Genomic DNA, 18,193 nt, shown 5'->3' on the forward strand with positions numbered 1-18,193 from the left:
AAATAGACGTTTACGCTCAGTTTTCTCTAAAAAAATATTTCAGATTCTCCACAAAAATTAGACGAAAATCCAGTGCTATGAACAAGTAATTTGATCCGAACAAACGCAGTAGAATCTGAAATATTTGTGAGAAATTTTGATAAAAGATTTTAAATTTCTTTTGTTGCAGTTTTGAGAAATCAAAATCAACCGAAAAAAATGCAAAACCTACTCAAGTAAACAAATCAACGAAAAAAGATGGGAAAATGCAAAACAAATCAATGAATATAACAAAGAAAACTTCAAAAAAAGAGAGACTAAAAACCTGAAAGAAAAGTTTTGAGGATTTTTTTTTTCAGAAATAAAATATAAAAAAATAATTATTTTTCTATACATAATTTTTTAATTTTAGTTTTTCAAATACAATTTTAGTTCAATTATTTTTTATGTACTCTTTATGTATTTTTTATTTTTTTAATATTAATATTATTTATTTTTAATACATATAATTAAACTCTTATGCTCATTAGTCATTTTTATTATTTGTCTTTTATGTGTAAATTTATATTCATACTCATTTTTTTATTATATTTTTTTAACAAAGCCGTCTCCCTTATGATATCACTGCCTATTGTGTGTAATTGTGATCGTCTGGGACTCGGACCCGAATTTCAGCCATCTTAGTTAATTTAGACTGCGTTTGTTTTTAGAGACAAGACAGAACATGATATTGGGACAGTGATAATAGGATGAAAACACTAAAAATTATTGTTTGTGTATTGTGTTTGGATACATATACAAGACAAGAATGTAATGTTCAGTGTTATGTTTGGATACACATGGACAAGACTAAAATATTATATGAAATGACTAAAATAACCATATGATTCTAAATTTTCTACATCAAGTACAAACTAATTTAATAGAAAATGAGAATACGTAGGAGTACAGGCAAAACTTGAAAAAACGTCTGAAGAGACCAAAAATTTTAATAAAAAAATATATAATAGTATTTATATTAAAATAAAAATTATAAATATATTTATTTTATTTTTAAATTTATTATTAATATATAGGAATACATATGGTTAAGATTAATAAAAAAATAGATCTGAGTTTGATTAATAAAAAAATTTGTTTAGATTAATATGCCGAATTAATTTTAAATAAAAAATCAGTTTTAAAAAAGAATTCGTTTTTACATGGGAAAAAAAATTAGTTTTTGCACATAAAAATCTATTTTTATTTAGAAAACCAATTTTTTTTAATCTAAAGACTGATTTTTCTTTAAATTATATAAAATCAATTATAATTTATAAAGTATTTTTTAGCAATTTAAAAATCAATTTTACTTTTAATAATATTTATTTTTCAAAAGTTTCAAGACTAATTATAGAAAAAATAAGAAGGGATAAAATAGTGGAATAATAAAAAATATCTATGGATAAAAAGGGAAACAAAATTTATAAAAAAGTCGTGTCCACTCCTCCAAATTCCGTGTCTATCATTGTCCTTCGTAAAATAGTGGACACAAAAATATAAAAAACTGTCTCGGAGACAATGTGTTCCGTGTCCATGTCTCTACTTTCAAACACATTTTAAACATGTACTGTCCATGTCTCTGTGTCCTGTCTCTGAAAACAAACGCTACCTTACAAATGAATGGAAACTAATTTATATTTGAACATATAAAAAAAAACTCAATTATTACTAAAAATACATTCATGTATTAAAATTTCTCAAATATAGCCAAAATGCATCCAAATTTCAAATGAGCTTCCAATAAACTAAAAATAAATTGAAATTATTTCAGCCTTGAACATAAGTTAATTCATAAATTAACCGAAATTCTTTAGACTTTGAACATAATCTATAATTCTTTAGCATGTTGGAATAAATTAATTTCATTAACTCAGATCATTCATATTGAATTATCAAAAAATATAATATAATGCGGAAGCGTACCTTTACTTATAAGAGTCAGAAATTAATGGAAGAATTTGGATCTTGTGGTTCTTTCGATCTTCCTTAACCAAAGCCTTCTGTATTTCTAGGCGGCTGAACTGCAACTCTTTTGATGAGAAAAAAGCAACAAAGGCGGCTTTGGTATATTGGAGACCGAAACCCTGAAGGTCTATTTATATTTGAGCATGACACCCATTAGACCCTAAATCCCAAATAAAATAGTATCTAAAGCCCAAAAGATAATATATCTAAAATTCAAAAAAGATAATTACCTAAAGAACAAAAGATAATATCCGGTTTTATTCTCATTTAATTCCAAATCAAAAGTAATAATGACTTATTCAATTAGCATTTATAACAATAAATGAGATCATCATTATATAAGTCATTTAATTTGAAATAGCATAATTTGTGATTATAATTAATATATGTATTGCCCACAAATAAATTAGGAAGTTAAATAATTTCCTAACAATCTCCCACTTGGGCTATACATATATTTTTTCTTAACATAATCACATCTTATAAATTTTATGCACGCATATGAATGCTATTTCTCTCATTACTTTAACAATCTGGTTCGTCTCATACATTAGATATGAAACTACCGCAGCTTTTATCACATTAATGTCGTGACTAAACCACGACAATCACCATCCTAATATACTTAACGATATAGATCAAATTTGGATGAGTAATATGGAAATTACATGCCAAGTGATCTCATATATGTCTATTTCCAGCTGGTCCAACTTTATTGAGATCAAACACAAAATAAATATTACAAAATGAACATTTCATACAACATGAAATAAACCATCAACTTAATTCTGCAGAAAAATAATTCAATATATGTCATAGGTCATATAGCATAAAATAACTCCCACTAAACCAAGGTATCACTAATATTGACACTCATCCGAACAGTGTGCTCATGAAAAGACTTTAGGGATCAATTTCTTGGTTAATGAGTCTGCTAGCATATACTCTGTTCCTATATGTCCTATGGAAATCAGTTTTTCTTAAACTTTCTCCTTGACAACTAAGAACTTGATGTCTGTATGCTTCGATTTTGTCAAGCTCTTATTGTTATTGAAGTATAGTACTGCTGACTTATTGTCACAAAATATCTTTAATGACCTTTCAATGTCATCTACTATATGAAGCTCAATGACAAAATTTCACAACCATATGCCATGAAATCGGAATCAGAGTACCCAATGATCTCCAAATTTTCTGATCTCCGATAAGTAAGCATGTAATTCTTTGTTCTCTTTAGATAACGCATTACGCGTTTAACAGCTATCCAATGATCTATGCTCGGATTGCTCAAGTATCTACCCAACATTCCCAATATAAATGATATATCAGAATGTGTGCAGACTTGAGCATACATTAAATCCTCTAGTGCTGATGCATAAGGTTTATCATGCATTGCTGTCTTCTCAAAATCATTTTTAGGGCATTGCTTGAGACTGAACTTGTCTCCTTTAGTTACGGGTGTGTCCATTGGTCTACATCTTTCTATGCCATATCTATTTAAAATTTTTTCGATATAGTTATTTTGTGATCATCCAAGAATACCTTGAGAGCGATCTCTTAGTATCTCGATTCCTAATACAAAAGAGGCATCACCAAGATCTTTCATTTCGAATTTGTTCGATAGAAATTTTTTAGTTTCAGGCAACAAGCCTATATCGTTACTGACAAGTAGAACGTCATCAACATGTAAGACCAAAAAGATATATTTACTCCCACTGAACTTGCGGTATACACACTCATCTATGATATTTACCTCAAAACCATGAGGTAATGACTTGATGAACTTGTGATACCATTGACGGAAAGCTTGTTTGAGACCATAGATGGATTTTCTCTTTTCTCTATTGGATCTCCTTAGTGACACTTCTTGAGGTTGTTGAGCTTGCTGTATGGATTGGGATTGAGGAGGATTCTCATTATTTTCCTGTGCTGTAGTAGTATCTTGAGAAACAACGATATTCTCATTGTTCTCTTGTACTGTAACTGGATCTACAGTAGAATTTTTATTGTGCTCTTGTACTATAAATGTGTCTTGAACAATAATAGGTATAAAGACCAGATCATTGTCAGTTACAGAATCCTCATCAAAAGCAACATTCCTAATATTTCCTTCCCCCCAAACTCAACATCTTCAAGAAATCTCGCATTTTCCGTTTCAAAAATAGACCTTGATGCAGGATTGTAAAACTTGTACCCCCGTGAACGCTCAGCGTAGCCAACAAAGTAGCAACTAATTGCCCTTAAGTCCAATTTTCTTTCATGCGGCCTATAAGGTCGCGCCTCAGCTGGACATCCCCAAATATGCAAATGCTTTATACTGGGCATTTTTCCAGTCCAAATTTCATATGGGGTTTTGTTAACTGCTTTGCTTGGCACCCTATTAAGGATGTACACTGCGGTCTTTAAGGCTTCTTCCCAGAGTGATTCAAGCAAGGAAGAATGACTAATCATATTTCTCACCATGTCCTTAAGAGTTTGGTTCCTTCGCTCTGCAACACCATTCATGCTAGGTTTGCCTGACATGGTGTATTGCGGAACATACCACACTCCTCTAGAAAAAGAGTAGAAGGCCCGGGACGTTGCTCACCTGAACCATCATATCTTCCGTAGTATTCACCACCACGATCAGATTTGACAGCTTTAATTTTCTTTTCAAGTTAAAGTTCAACTTCAGCTTTGAAAGACTTGAAAACATCCAAGGCTTGGAACTTTTCATGAATTAAATATAGATACCCGTAACGAGAGTAATCATCTATGAACGTAATAAAATACCGTTGTCCATTCCAAGAGACAGTAGAAAATGTGCCACATATATCGGTATGTATCAGTTCTAAGACATCTTTAGTTCTCTCGGCACCTAATTTCCTTTCGTTTGTCGTTTTTCCCTTTATGCACTCAATACAGACTTCAAAGTCCACCAAATTTAGGGGTCCAAGAATTCCATCCGACACGAGCCTCTGAATTCTCTGTTTAGAGATGTGACCTAGGCGTTTGTGCCATAATGATGTCGAATTCTCATTTAGTTTTCGTTTTGTACCCGTTTGCAGTATTTTATTATTATAGGAATTTAAGTTAAGCCTATATAAATTATCCACCAAATGACCAAAGCAAATTTTATTCGAATTATAAACGAGACTGACTTTATTGTCTTCGAACGAACAAAAATAATCTGATTTGTCCAAACGAGAAATAGAAACCAAATTCCATCTAAGTGACGGTACATAAAATGTCTCTAATAAATCCAAGTAAAATCTACTCGTGGAACATAATCTAAAGGTTCCTATAGCTTTGACTGCAACTATATTGCCGTCTGCCACGTAAATGTATCTTTCAACATCACTTGGCGGTCGGCTCCACAAGCAACCCTGCATAGTAACACTTACATGAGTAGTAGCAGCAAAATCTACTCACCAAGTATCAACAGGTGCATAACTTAAACTAGCCTCAGAACAAACGAAAGTAAGAATTATATCCTTCTTTACACGTCAGGTGGCATATTTGGTACAATCCTTCTTCATGTGTCCCACCTTCTTACAGAAGAAATAAGTTGAAACTTGATCTTATTTCTTAACCTTTTTCAGCTGAGAAGGCACATCCGCAGTAGTATCACGCTTTCTTTTATACTGAGAAGATGAAGGCATGTGAGCACTTTCAGTCTTATCTTGCTGTAGCCTCTCTTCTTCTTGCACACAGTGAGATATAAGCTCATTTAAGGACCAAGTGTCCTTCAGAGTGTCATAACTCACTTTGAATTACCTAAAGTGTGCAGGAAAGGAAATCAAAATGAAATGCATGAGTAAATCTTCAGACAACTCTAACTTTAGTGCTTTCAATTTTGAAGCAAGATGAGACATTTCCATAATGTACTCCCTTATGTTCCCTTTACCTTTATACCTCATGGAGACAAGTTTGCTCAAAATACTACTTGCCTCCGCCTTTTTATTCTTAGTAAAGAATTTTTCAACATCCTTTAGGAACTGTTTGGCATCTTTATCCTCAGTAATTGAGTCCCGAAACGCTTCAGGAATTGAGCGTTTCATGATCATAATGCTCATTCGATTGGAAGTGGGTTTCTCCTCTCGAAGAACTATATCTAGATCCATACAATCGAAGATAAACTCCACGGTATCCTTCCAAACTTTAAAGTTTGAACCATTCGGCATAGAAATACTGCTAATTTGTGCAGAAACATTGGTAGCTGAAGCCATAGTTTCTGGATTAGAACAAAAAGAACATGCAGTAAACATTAGTTAATTAATGAGAAAAAATATCCATATTAAGATATCTAGCACAACATTAATTTTCAATCTTTGGATAGAAAAATTAACTGTAAGTGATACTCTCATTGCAGTAATCAAATATTGTCAAAATTCCTGTCACACACTAAGCCTTTCTTTGGACCGACTTAATGCGCACATGGAAACTTAAACTTCACAACCTATTTATTACCGCATATATTTTCTATTAATTGGCCAAACAATAACCTTCCTTTGGGCCGATTATTGACCGCATAATTAAGAAAATAAATAAAAATGTGCAATACTTATTATTTGGCCAAACAATAAACTTCTTTGGGGCGATTATTGTCCGCATAAATAATAAACATTACTTTATTCTTAATTAGTTACCCAAACATGTATTTACCATCAATATGTGTATACAATTCGACCAAATATAGACTTTTCTTTGGGCTGACTAATATTCGCATGAATTACATATCACCATATTCCTAATGTTTTAAATAAATCAATTTTCACAAAAGAGGCTACTTCAACAGCATAATGTTCAATCAATTTATTCCAAAACCAAATCTTTATAAAATAAATGGGTATACTAATCCAAATTGTTACAAATTTTTTTATGTAATAATTAAATAATATTTTTATTATTCAAATATTATTAATATATACACATAATTTGACCAAATATAAATCTCTTTTTGGATTGATTAATATTCACATAAGTTATTATACCTAATAATCATTATATCCCAAAAAAGATTATTAATCAATTTTATTCCAATTAATGGTACACAAACAGATCGGAGACGATCAAAGATTAGCAATAGTTTATTACTATTTAAAAAACAAATCAATTTATTACTTAAAAAAAAAATTTTGCTAAACTAATAAAAGAAAGACCGTCTCATGTAAAATATATACATGTCTCAATATATAATCAAATAATGATATATATATATATATATATATATATATATATATATGATTAATATACATATATGATTAATATACATATATTTATATATATACCAAAGTAACCCAAACGGCGACATATTATATATGTGAAACAATACCAAAAAAACACATATATGCACACAGTCGCAACATCTAATATATATATATATATATATATATATATATATATATATATATATATATATATATATATGCAATATCATAATGTAATATGTAACGCATATATATATTGATCCAGAGAAAATAAAAATGGAATATTTTGATGATTAAATTATGGATGGCTTTGATATCACTCGTTGGAATAAATAAATTTCATTAATCTAGATCATCCATGTTGAATCACCAAAAAATATAATATAATGCGGAAACTTACCTTTACTCATAAGAGTCAGAAATTGATGGAAGAATTTGGATCTTGTGGTTCTTTCGATCTTCCTCAACCAAAGCTTTTTGTATTCTTAGGCCGCTGAACTGTAACTCTTTTGATGGGGAAAAAGCAACAAAGGCGGCTTTGGTATACTGTGGACCGAAACTCTGAAGGTCTATTTATATTTGAGCATGACATCATTAAATCCTAAAACCCAAATAAAATAGTATCTAAAACCCAAAAAATAATATATCTAAAATCCAAAAAAGATAATTATCTAAGGAACAAAAGATAATATCTAGTTTTATTCTCGTTTAATTCCAAATCAAAAGTAATAATGACTTATTCAATTAGTATTTATAACAATAAATGAGATCATCATTATATAAGTCATTTAATTTAAAATAGCATAATTTGTGATTATAATTAATATATGTATTGCCCACAAATAAATTAAGAAATTAAATAATTTCCTAACATAACATTGATGGCGGCAATAACAACCATTATCATCGTCTCTAGATATACACATATGTACAGGAACAAGCCATATTTAACTAGGTTTTTTTTTTCATTATAAATTAAAAAAAAACTATTATTTCTCCAATAAAAATATGGCGTATTCCTGTATACTCCTACATACTTTGAAGAGGATGATAGTGAAATTTAAGAATTTGAATTAGTCATTTTTTTTAAATTTAAAATTGAGTTCTCCGGGAGCTAGCCGAACTCTATAAAAAAATTATAGAGTTCGACGGGTGCGGCAAAATTGTTTTAGAAAAAAAATCGTATTTAAAAAATTAAGGTTAAAAAATGAGATTTTGAAAAATAATAAATTTTTTATTTTATTTTAGTGAAAAATCCAAAGTTTCGAGCCAGACTTTGGAGTATTAAAAACAAGTTAAAAAATTGGATCGACTGATTAGATCGGTTTAACCACAAACCAAATACTTTTTACATTTTAGTTTAGCATAAAAAATTACTACATTTAAAACTGTTTACAAACTGTTAAACCGGCCAAAAATCGGTCGATCAGACCAAATTCAAACTCAGTCGGTTTTCATAAAATATTTGTTTGGATTATTTTATTTTATTTTATATAAGACAAATAAAAAGACAAAAAAAATTATACAAGACCATTGTATAAAGAAACGTGATAGACATATAACGTATTTTTTTATTAGTTTAAATTTAAAAATAATTTTATAACATCTTTTTAAACATGAATAATTAACTTAAAAAAAATTTTAAGCCACTTTAATTATTTGGCAATTTTCTTTATTTTATTTAACTAACATAGTAGACATTAATTAAAAATATTTGATCCTTTAACTTTTATTCTGTATGGGTTTTATCACATATTTTTCTTTTCTTTCAAAATTCTTTAATTGGTTATTGGTGTAGTTTATCTGAAATAAATATGTTTTACCCTTTGAATTGTCTCATTCTAACTTTTTTATATTTATAATCTAACTTTTTTATTTATATTTTTTTTTATTATCCACGGTATCTTTCAATCTAAAGCAGGAGCAGGGACAGAGTTAGCATAAAATTTGGGGAGGAACAAAAGTTTAATTTTTGAATGTAAAGAGATCAAAATAAAATTTTTTAGCAGGTTAAACCAAAATTTACACACAATTTATAAGAAAAAATTAAAATCCAGAGACGAGTAGTGTTTTATCTAAAGAACCTAAGACTTATGACCAATGACATTTGATGTAGTATTTTAAATTTAGAAGATATTTTAAAGTTTATATTAGACTATTTTAAAGTATAGGTAAACAATGAAAAAATTAAACAATATAAACAATAAATATATCGGATGTTCATTTTACTAGTATACGGATAGTTATTTTAATATTAAAATTTAGAGGATTAATTTGGAGGTGTAATGTGTTTTTATTTGATTAGTAGTTGTTCATATTGTTCAACAAAGTTATTGTCCCCTAGCATTCCCCATAATTTATTTATTATTTTAATATAAAATAATTTTTGGGAGAAGAGTGTAATGGAGACCATTGACGAGCTAAACCTCATCTCAAAGAGAGTGAATTTTGGTAATTCAGGCCATGGTTGTGATGTCAAACATGATGTCCCGGCCGTGTTCTTCTCAAATGGGGGCTATACCGGCAATGTGTACCACGAATTCAACGATGGAATCATTCCTTTGTACATTACCTCCCAGCATTTCAACAAGAAGGTTGTGTTTGTGATCCTTGAATATCACAATTGGTGGATCACCAAGTACGGAGACATTCTTTCTCACCTTTCGGATTATCCGGCCATCGATTTTAGAGGAGACAACAGGACTCATTGCTTCCCTGAAGCCATTGTTGGCCTTAGAATCCATGATGAGCTCACGGTGGATTCGGCTTTGATGCAAAGGAACAAGAGCATTGTTGACTTTAGAAACCTTCTCGATAAGGCCTATTGGCCGCGGATTCATGGATTGATTCAAGATGAAGAAAGGGAAGCACAAGAAAAGTTAAGAAAACAAATGTCTTCATCCCCATCATCAGAATCGGAACCAGAATCAGAATCTCCACAGAAACAAGAGTACATAATTAAGCAAAAAGTACAAGAGAATCCTTTGAAGAAACCCAAGTTGGTTATTCTCTCTAGAGACAAATCAAGAGAAGTAACAAATGAAAATTCTATGGTTAAAATGGCTGAGGAAATCGGCTTTGAAGTCGAAGTCTTGAAGCCAGACAGAACAACAGAATTGGCCAAGATTTATAGGTCACTGAATGCAAGTGATGTGATGATCGGCGTCCACGGCGCAGCAATGACACATTTCTTGTTCTTGAGGCCTGGCTCAGTGTTCATTCAAGTTGTTCCTTTGGCACAACTTTGCAGAAACATATTATGGTGAACCTGCAAGAAAACTTGGTTTGAAGTACATTGGCTATGAAATTCAGATTAGAGAGAGTTCTTTGTATGAGAAATATGATAAGAATGATCCTGTTCTAAGGGACCCCCAAAGCATCACAAAGAAAGGTTGGGAATTCACAAAGAAGATTTATCTTGATAGCCAAAATGTTGTGTTTGGTCTCAGAGGATTTAGAAAAAGGTTGCAGCATGCTCAATAATAATTTTTTTTCAATTTGTTCTTTTGTTTCATTTTACTTCTCTATGTTCATTCTTTGAAATGTAGAAAGAAAGAAAGATTACATTTTTTTTAGTATTGAGCATATTATACAGCAAAATACTTAAAAATGAATTATAGAATGTGTAAGTATAAGAGCAACAACTTTCCATTTTGGTATTAATAAATTAAGGATTTAATTTGTAAATTTAATTCTGATACATAATACATGTATCTAATTAAGTAACACCACATAGTAAAAATAACTACCTTTTACACTAATCGAGTGAATAGTTATCTAAAAAAACATATGATTGTACGAAACATGTACTCTTAATTTAAATTTATTGATGAGTTTTAGTATCTTACACAAATATTTGACTTAACTGTTCAATATTTTTTAAGTTGGTACAATAAAATTCAGTTTTTATTCAGCCTTTAAATTTAATATTTTATTATTTTAATTTTTTAATTAATCATATTTTCTATTTTTAAGAAATCACTTTTATTTTTAATATTTATCACTATAAAATTTGTAACCATTTGCAATACATTAATTTTTTGCAAACAAACCATAAAAGTAATAAAACTTGTAACAACTTTTTGTGTACTAATTTTTAAAAAATCATTAAAGTTTTCAAAATTAATTAAACTCACTTCAATTATTTTTTTATTCAAAACATTTAAAACTCATGTCAAAAAGACAAAAACACATCTAAAATTAAATAAACATAATCACATTTAAAATTATGTATTAACATATCTAAATTATTGTCATTATAGTTCTAAATTATATATTGAACACAGAAAAAAATTAAATTCAAATACACATTCAAAATTATAAGAATGCATCCTAAATATTTTATTAACACATTCAAAACTCAAGTAAAAAAACTTATATATATATATATATATATATATATATATATATATATATAAAAGAACATAATGAACAACGTAAACACATCCAAAATTAAGTATAAATTTATGGTGAATACTACCCAACTCCTCTAAAATAACATATAAGTTACCTTTCATTATATGTCACATTGTAATTGGTCCTTATCTTAACCATAGTTGGGGCGCCAACGTCATCGCCATCTACTGCCCTCCCACACAACATTTCTTCCCAGTATAGCCAGCGCCTCTTTTTGCCATGGATCACTTCTTACCCACATAATTAATGGTTAATTTGGTTATTAAATTTTTTTATTAAAAAAATATATCTTTATTTAATTACGTGATAGAACATATATTTATATGTAAAATATAATATAATAAAATAAATCTATTCAAAGTATTTAAAAGTATAATTAAAATCATGAACATACAAATATAATAATAAAATTTGTACTCCAAACAAATAAACATATTTTTTTATCATACATATATTATTTAAAAAATAAATATATTATTAAAATTAATAACAGAAATTTAAAATGATAAAATTCAACTTTTTTACCTAATTTTTTATAGTATTTTTATTTTTTTAATTTTTAATTTATTAGTACTTTATTATTTAATTAATAATTAAACAAATTATTTTTATGAAAATTTATTTTTTGTATTATATTAGAGAAGAAACCAATATAACAGTTTAAAAAATAAATTGTATAAATATTTAAGAGATAAATATGAAATACATACCTAAGTAATGTTTAGTTTGGTTATTAAATTTTTTTATTAAAACAATTTTTTATTTAATTACACGATAGAACATATATTCATATGTAAAATATAATATAATAACTCTATTTAAAGTACTTAAAAGTATAATTAAAATCAGAAAAAATATATTTTTATCGCACATAAATTATTTTAAAAAAAAATAAATTGTTAAAATTAATAACACAAATTTAAAATGATAAAATCTAACTTTCTTACAAGTATTTTTTATAGTGTTTTTATTCTTTTAATTTTTAATTTATTCGTACTTTATTATTTAATTATATTTTACATATAAATATATGTTCCATCACGTAATTAAATAAAGATATGTTTTTTTAATAAAAAAATTTAATAACCAAATTAATCATTAATTATGTGAGTAAGAAGTGATCTATGGCAAAAAGAGGCGCTGACTATACTGAGAAGAGAGGTTGTGTGGGAGGACAGTAGATGGCGATGACGTTGACGCCCCAACTATGGTTAAGATAAGGACCAATTATAATGTGACACATAATGAAGGGTAACTTACATGTTATTTTTAGAGGGGGTTGGGTAGCATTCACCTAAATTTATATGTGTACATAAGAATATAATAAACAACATAAACACATCTAAAATTATAAGAATGGATTCTTAAGAGTGATGAGAAAAAAACAGAACAACAGAATAAAGCTTAAAATGACAAAGAAAGAAAATGAAAAGATAGAAAAATAGAATAGATTCTATGAGAAAAAGAAAAGTAGAAAACACAGTAAACGCAAAAAAGAGAGGAGGTTAATGAGAAGGGGAATGAATGAATTGAAACCCAGGCTGCTTGCTTCCATTTATAGACTAAGCAACAGGAGCGCCAACACGAGTTTATGGGTATTTCACAACATAGGAAAATGAATTTTGAATTTTAATTAATTTGATTTTTGTATGTATATTTAAATCGTAATATATTAATAATTAAATATATTAAATTTAAAACCGAAATTTAAAATTGAAATTTAAATTTTAAATTTTAATTTTATTTAATTTGTATTTTAAATGTGTATTTAATTTTAAAAAAATATTAAATTTATTTATAATTTTTAGATGTGTTTGTTTTATTTATTTTTTAAATTATTGTAATAAAAGGTTGAATATTGTACAACTTTTAAAGGATACTTAGTTAAATTGGTATTTAATTAGGTAATGCCACGTAGTAAAAATAACTATCTTTCACACTAACCACGGAAATGGTTATCAAAATTAAACTCTTAATTTAAATTTATTGATTAATTTTAGTATCTTACACAAATATTTGATTAAACTGTTCAATATTTTTTAAGTTGGTACATAATTTGGTGTACAACAATCCCTACAATTTACTTAGTATCATTGTCTTGTTGTATGTTAATGTATCTTCCAAATACAAAATAAAAAAATATATTGGTCTACTACTTAAATGTTAAAATGATTTGTTTGAATCTAAATAACATATTATTTTATTATTCAAAATATTAATGTGTGAGTTTGTATGATATTTGTAGCTGCATAAATTTGTTTATCAGGTTTAATGGGCATAATTATACCGATTTTTACTATGAATTTAGGCTTAATTTAAACACATTTTGGTTACTTTCACCAATTCACTTGAATCTTATGATTTACACTTTTTTCAATTATTTCTCTATTTCCTTGACCCATGCACTTATACTTAAATGACCTTACTCCTCATGTATTATGTCATTTTTCAATTTATGTGCAAGTTATATACTTATGTTTTGAAAGGTTCGACACAACAAATGGAGCAGAGTACAAATAGAACCCACTAAATAAAGAAAAAACTATACAAAATTAAAATTTGATACCCCTGTCATCTTTGACATTGTCCTCAACTAGGGCTGGCAATTCATACCCTACCCGCGGGTACCCAACCCGGTCCAACCCGTTCGGGTAGGGTAGGCTACCCTACCCGCTGCGGGTAGGGTAGGGTATGGTCCGGGTATGCCTGCGGGTAGGGTAGGGTACGGGTTTAGGGTGTACCCTACCCTACCCTACCCGCACCTCAAATATATAACACATATTTTATGAAAATTAAGTATATAGTGAAAGAAATAAGAGTTGAACCTACAACCTCTCTTATATAATGACTTACAATAAGTGAACAACCACTAAACTAGTTAGTCAATTTAGTAATTTAGAGTATTAGTTTGTTATTTTTTATGTTATTAATATGTATAAAATTTGAAATGATTGAATTTTATATTTATTTTGAAAAAAATTGATATATCTGCGGGTAGGGTAGGGTAGGGTAGGGTTTAGAACTTTAGGGTGCGGGTAGAGTTAGGGTTGAGAGATTCTCAACCCGCGGGTAGGGTAGGGTAGAGTTTTAATAGAATTTTCAACCCGCGGGTAGGGTTAGGGTAGGGTCCAAACCCTACCCTACCCTACCCATTGCCAGCCCTATCCTCAACAATAGAAAGGATCCACACATATTCACTCCTTGCAAGCTATATACTTGTAAAACTTATCTTCACAAATATAATTTTGAATCTAAATCTTCTCTTAGTATAGTCCTGCATCAACAAAATATTCATCTATCTCACTATTTTTAGTCTTCACACTAGCTAATTGGAACTTTATCATGCATATTGTGAATAATGGAAAATATTTGTTGACAAACAATTTCCTTTGCTTAAAAAAAATGAAGAACAATGTAAATAAATAATAAAATTAAAATTTATTAAATATCAAATATTGCACATCATCAAATCAAAGAAAGCAAAAAAACTAAGATCTATGTCTAAACACAAGCTAAGCTCTCAATGAACCCAAAGGCTCTGTACCACCCCTTAAATCCAGGGGAACAATAACGGAGGAAATTTCCTTTTACTCTTGTAAAGTCCAACACATCATCACAGGTATTATCCTTTAACCGCAGAGCAATAACTTTGTTTGGTATCTGCAACAACAAAGTCATCTCATCTTCACCATCTTCAATGAGATGGAGTATACTGCATGCATACCCTAAATTGAAGTAGTTTTTAAGAATTATTATCTGATAAATAGTTCGAAGATTTATACATCGTCGAAGATCAACGCTGTGCATCAGAACCCACCGTGATGAATAATCATCTTCCTTCAATCGGAAGATGCTTATACGATACTTAGAGTCAAATCCAACTGAATTCATGTAACCGCATGCAGGTGCAAGAACCCATCGATATCCGTAACCAGCAGCATCATGTTGATGATGTTGTTGCGGCAAGGGAGGCATGTCATCCTTCACGAGCTCTTCGTTCAGATCAAAACGCAGTGTCGTTTTGCTTTCTGTGTCGATCCAGTAAACTGAGTCTTTGAAATAAACACCACGTGCAAAATGCATGTTAATGGGAGCCGAGAAGGAAGAGCCGCAGTGCTTCCAAAAGGCACCGGATTCCGAGGAGTAAATCATGGTTCGGTAACTGTCTTCTTTCGAATACTCGCGATGATAAATGCAGATCAGCTTATAACCAAGAAATCGCAAGGGATCAAAAGCCAGAGAGTAGTAATACCTGAAACGTGATTCGTCAAACGATGGAAAGGGAGAAGGCAAGGGTTTCTTGTGTCCGGTGGTAGGGTTATAGATGAACGTGTCGCTCCTCGATTGGACAAGCATTAAGCCGTTGCAAGATTGTGATATACGTGAACGAGGCAGATCGAGGATTTTGGGGAAGAACGAAGCTGTTTTCTGATCCAAGTAGAAGAAGTTTAATTCCTGATGTGGAGAGTTGACGGGGGGATTTAAGAACAAACAGGAGATTCTTCGTTTTACGGTGGTGTGGCAGTGGCGGAAGTAAGGGGCGGAGATGAGAGAGCGCCACCGCTTGGAGACACGTTTGAAGGTTTTGACATCTCTCAAAGGAAGACGAACAAGAATTTGAGTAAGTAAGTAATCGTTTCCTTCAATTACTTCCATTGTGGAACGGATTAACTTTGTGTTGCGTTGCTCTCCACTTTGGTTCATATTTGAAATTTGAAGGTTTCTTATTTCAAAGGAAAAGTAAAGTATAGGTAGACAAGGTGAATAATGGATATGTTAAATGTTCAATTTAATAGGTATGAGATAGTTATTTTAATATTAGGGTTTAGAAAGTATTTTGGATGGAGTATTTTTTTTATTTTGTTGGGTTAATTTTAGAGTCCATTATTAACAAAAAATTATTGTCTACCTAACAAAATCTTATTTTAAATTAAAATTAATTATAACTATTAAATTTTTTTATTAAATTTAAAATTTAAATTAAAAAATAAAATAATTAATTATTTGTAATTTTTATTTAATATTTTTAATTATTATATTATTATTAGATTTTTTTAATTAAGATAGAAATTTTATTGATATGAAAAATTTGGGTCTAAATATAGGTCTCATATATCAGCAATTCTTTATTATTATATTGTCTATGCTAATAAAAAATATAATAATATTTAATTCGAATTAATATAACTATTTATTTTATTAAATAAAATTAATAATTAAATAATTTTTTGATAAAAATTATAGTATTTTTCACTGTATAACCTCATAAAATCAAAAGATTGACATTTAGCCATATTCATCAACGAATAGATAATATAGAGAACAAAATACACAATTAAATTAAATAGAGGTCTAAATTATATAATTCTACTAAACAGAAGAATGTTAGTTAAATTTCCTAAAAGCATATTCTTATGCAAATCGAATGAGCTTTATTCGAATAAAATAAACCAACACTAATTTGAATTTGACCAATTCGAATTATGCATACATGTAATCTTAGAATAGTTAGAATCAGGATGATTCGAATTATGCATGCAAGGGATGTCCCTAGTCATTCGAATGAGTCTGTTTCGATTTAATAGCATATTGAGTTCTATCTATAAATTGAATTTAGACTATTAAATTTAATGTAAAATTAAAATATTATTTTTTATTATAAAAAAGAGTACTTAATTTATTAATTTTTATATGTTATTTTTAAGTTAATAAATAAATAAATATTAATTTTATTATAATAATAAAAAATTATAGCATACTAAAATAGGATACTAAAAAAATACTATATAATATAAAATAAAATACTAAAAAGTATAAAAAATAATTATAACAAATTTAAAAATATAATATTATAATTTAAATTATATTTTTTTAATAATTATCTATTTAAAAGTGATTTTAACTAATATTATTCAAATAATATTCATTTTATTTTAAAATTAATTTTAGTATAAAATTATCAAACATAAATTAATTTTAACTCTTATTAATAAATTGAATTAAAAATAATATATAAAAATATACTAATATTTATTAAATTTTAATAACATATAAATATTTAACAACTTTTTAAATACTCTTTTAATAACATATTTATTAAATATTCTTTTTATAAATTATTTAAATACTCTTTTTATAAAGTATTTAAAATATATAAAAATGTACTCCTATTATAAAAAGAGTATTTAAAAAATTGTTAAATTTTTATATGTTATTAAAATTTAATAAATATGAGTACATTTTTATATGTTAATTTTAATTCAATTTACTAATAGGAGTTAAAATTAATTTATGGTTGAAAATTTTATATTAAAATTAATTTTAATAAAATGAATATTATTTGGATAATATTAGTTAAAATTACTTTTAAATATATAATTATTAAAAAAATATAATATTAAATTATAATATTATCTTTTTAAATTTGTTATAATCATTTTTTATACTTTTTTAAGTATATTTTTTTATATTATATAGTATTTTTTCTAGTATCTTATTCTAGTATGCTATAATTTTTTATTATTATAATAAAATTAATATTTATTTATTTATTAACTTAAAAATAACATATAAAAATTGATAAGTTAAGTATTCTTTTTTAT

At 28.1% G+C, this 18,193-nt stretch overlaps 1 protein-coding gene and 2 pseudogenes across 1 annotated transcript; 1 reads left to right on the forward strand and 2 right to left on the reverse strand.

Moving 5' to 3' along the window:
* Positions 1-5,322: 5,322 nt before the first annotated feature.
* Positions 5,323-6,026, reverse strand: LOC148554458 (uncharacterized; annotated as a pseudogene).
* A 3,542-nt stretch (positions 6,027-9,568) lies between these two features.
* Positions 9,569-10,658, forward strand: LOC148554459 (xylan glycosyltransferase MUCI21-like; annotated as a pseudogene).
* A 4,434-nt stretch (positions 10,659-15,092) lies between these two features.
* LOC107646289 (F-box protein At5g07610-like) lies at positions 15,093-16,295 on the reverse strand. The gene has a single exon (XM_016350481.2). The coding sequence runs from the start codon at positions 16,293-16,295 to the stop codon at positions 15,093-15,095; it is 1,203 nt and encodes a 400-aa protein (XP_016205967.2).
* Positions 16,296-18,193: the final 1,898 nt, after the last annotated feature.

This window comes from Arachis ipaensis, chromosome B6 (assembly GCF_059453495.1).
Source record: "Arachis ipaensis isolate K30076 ecotype BB chromosome B6, ASM5945349v1, whole genome shotgun sequence".
NCBI classification, from domain to species: Eukaryota; Viridiplantae; Streptophyta; class Magnoliopsida; order Fabales; family Fabaceae; genus Arachis; species Arachis ipaensis.

Coding starts and splice junctions, on each gene's coding strand:
- LOC107646289 (XM_016350481.2), bottom strand. CDS start 16,295: ATGAACCAAAGTGGAGAGCAACGCAACACAAAGTTAATCCGTTCCACA.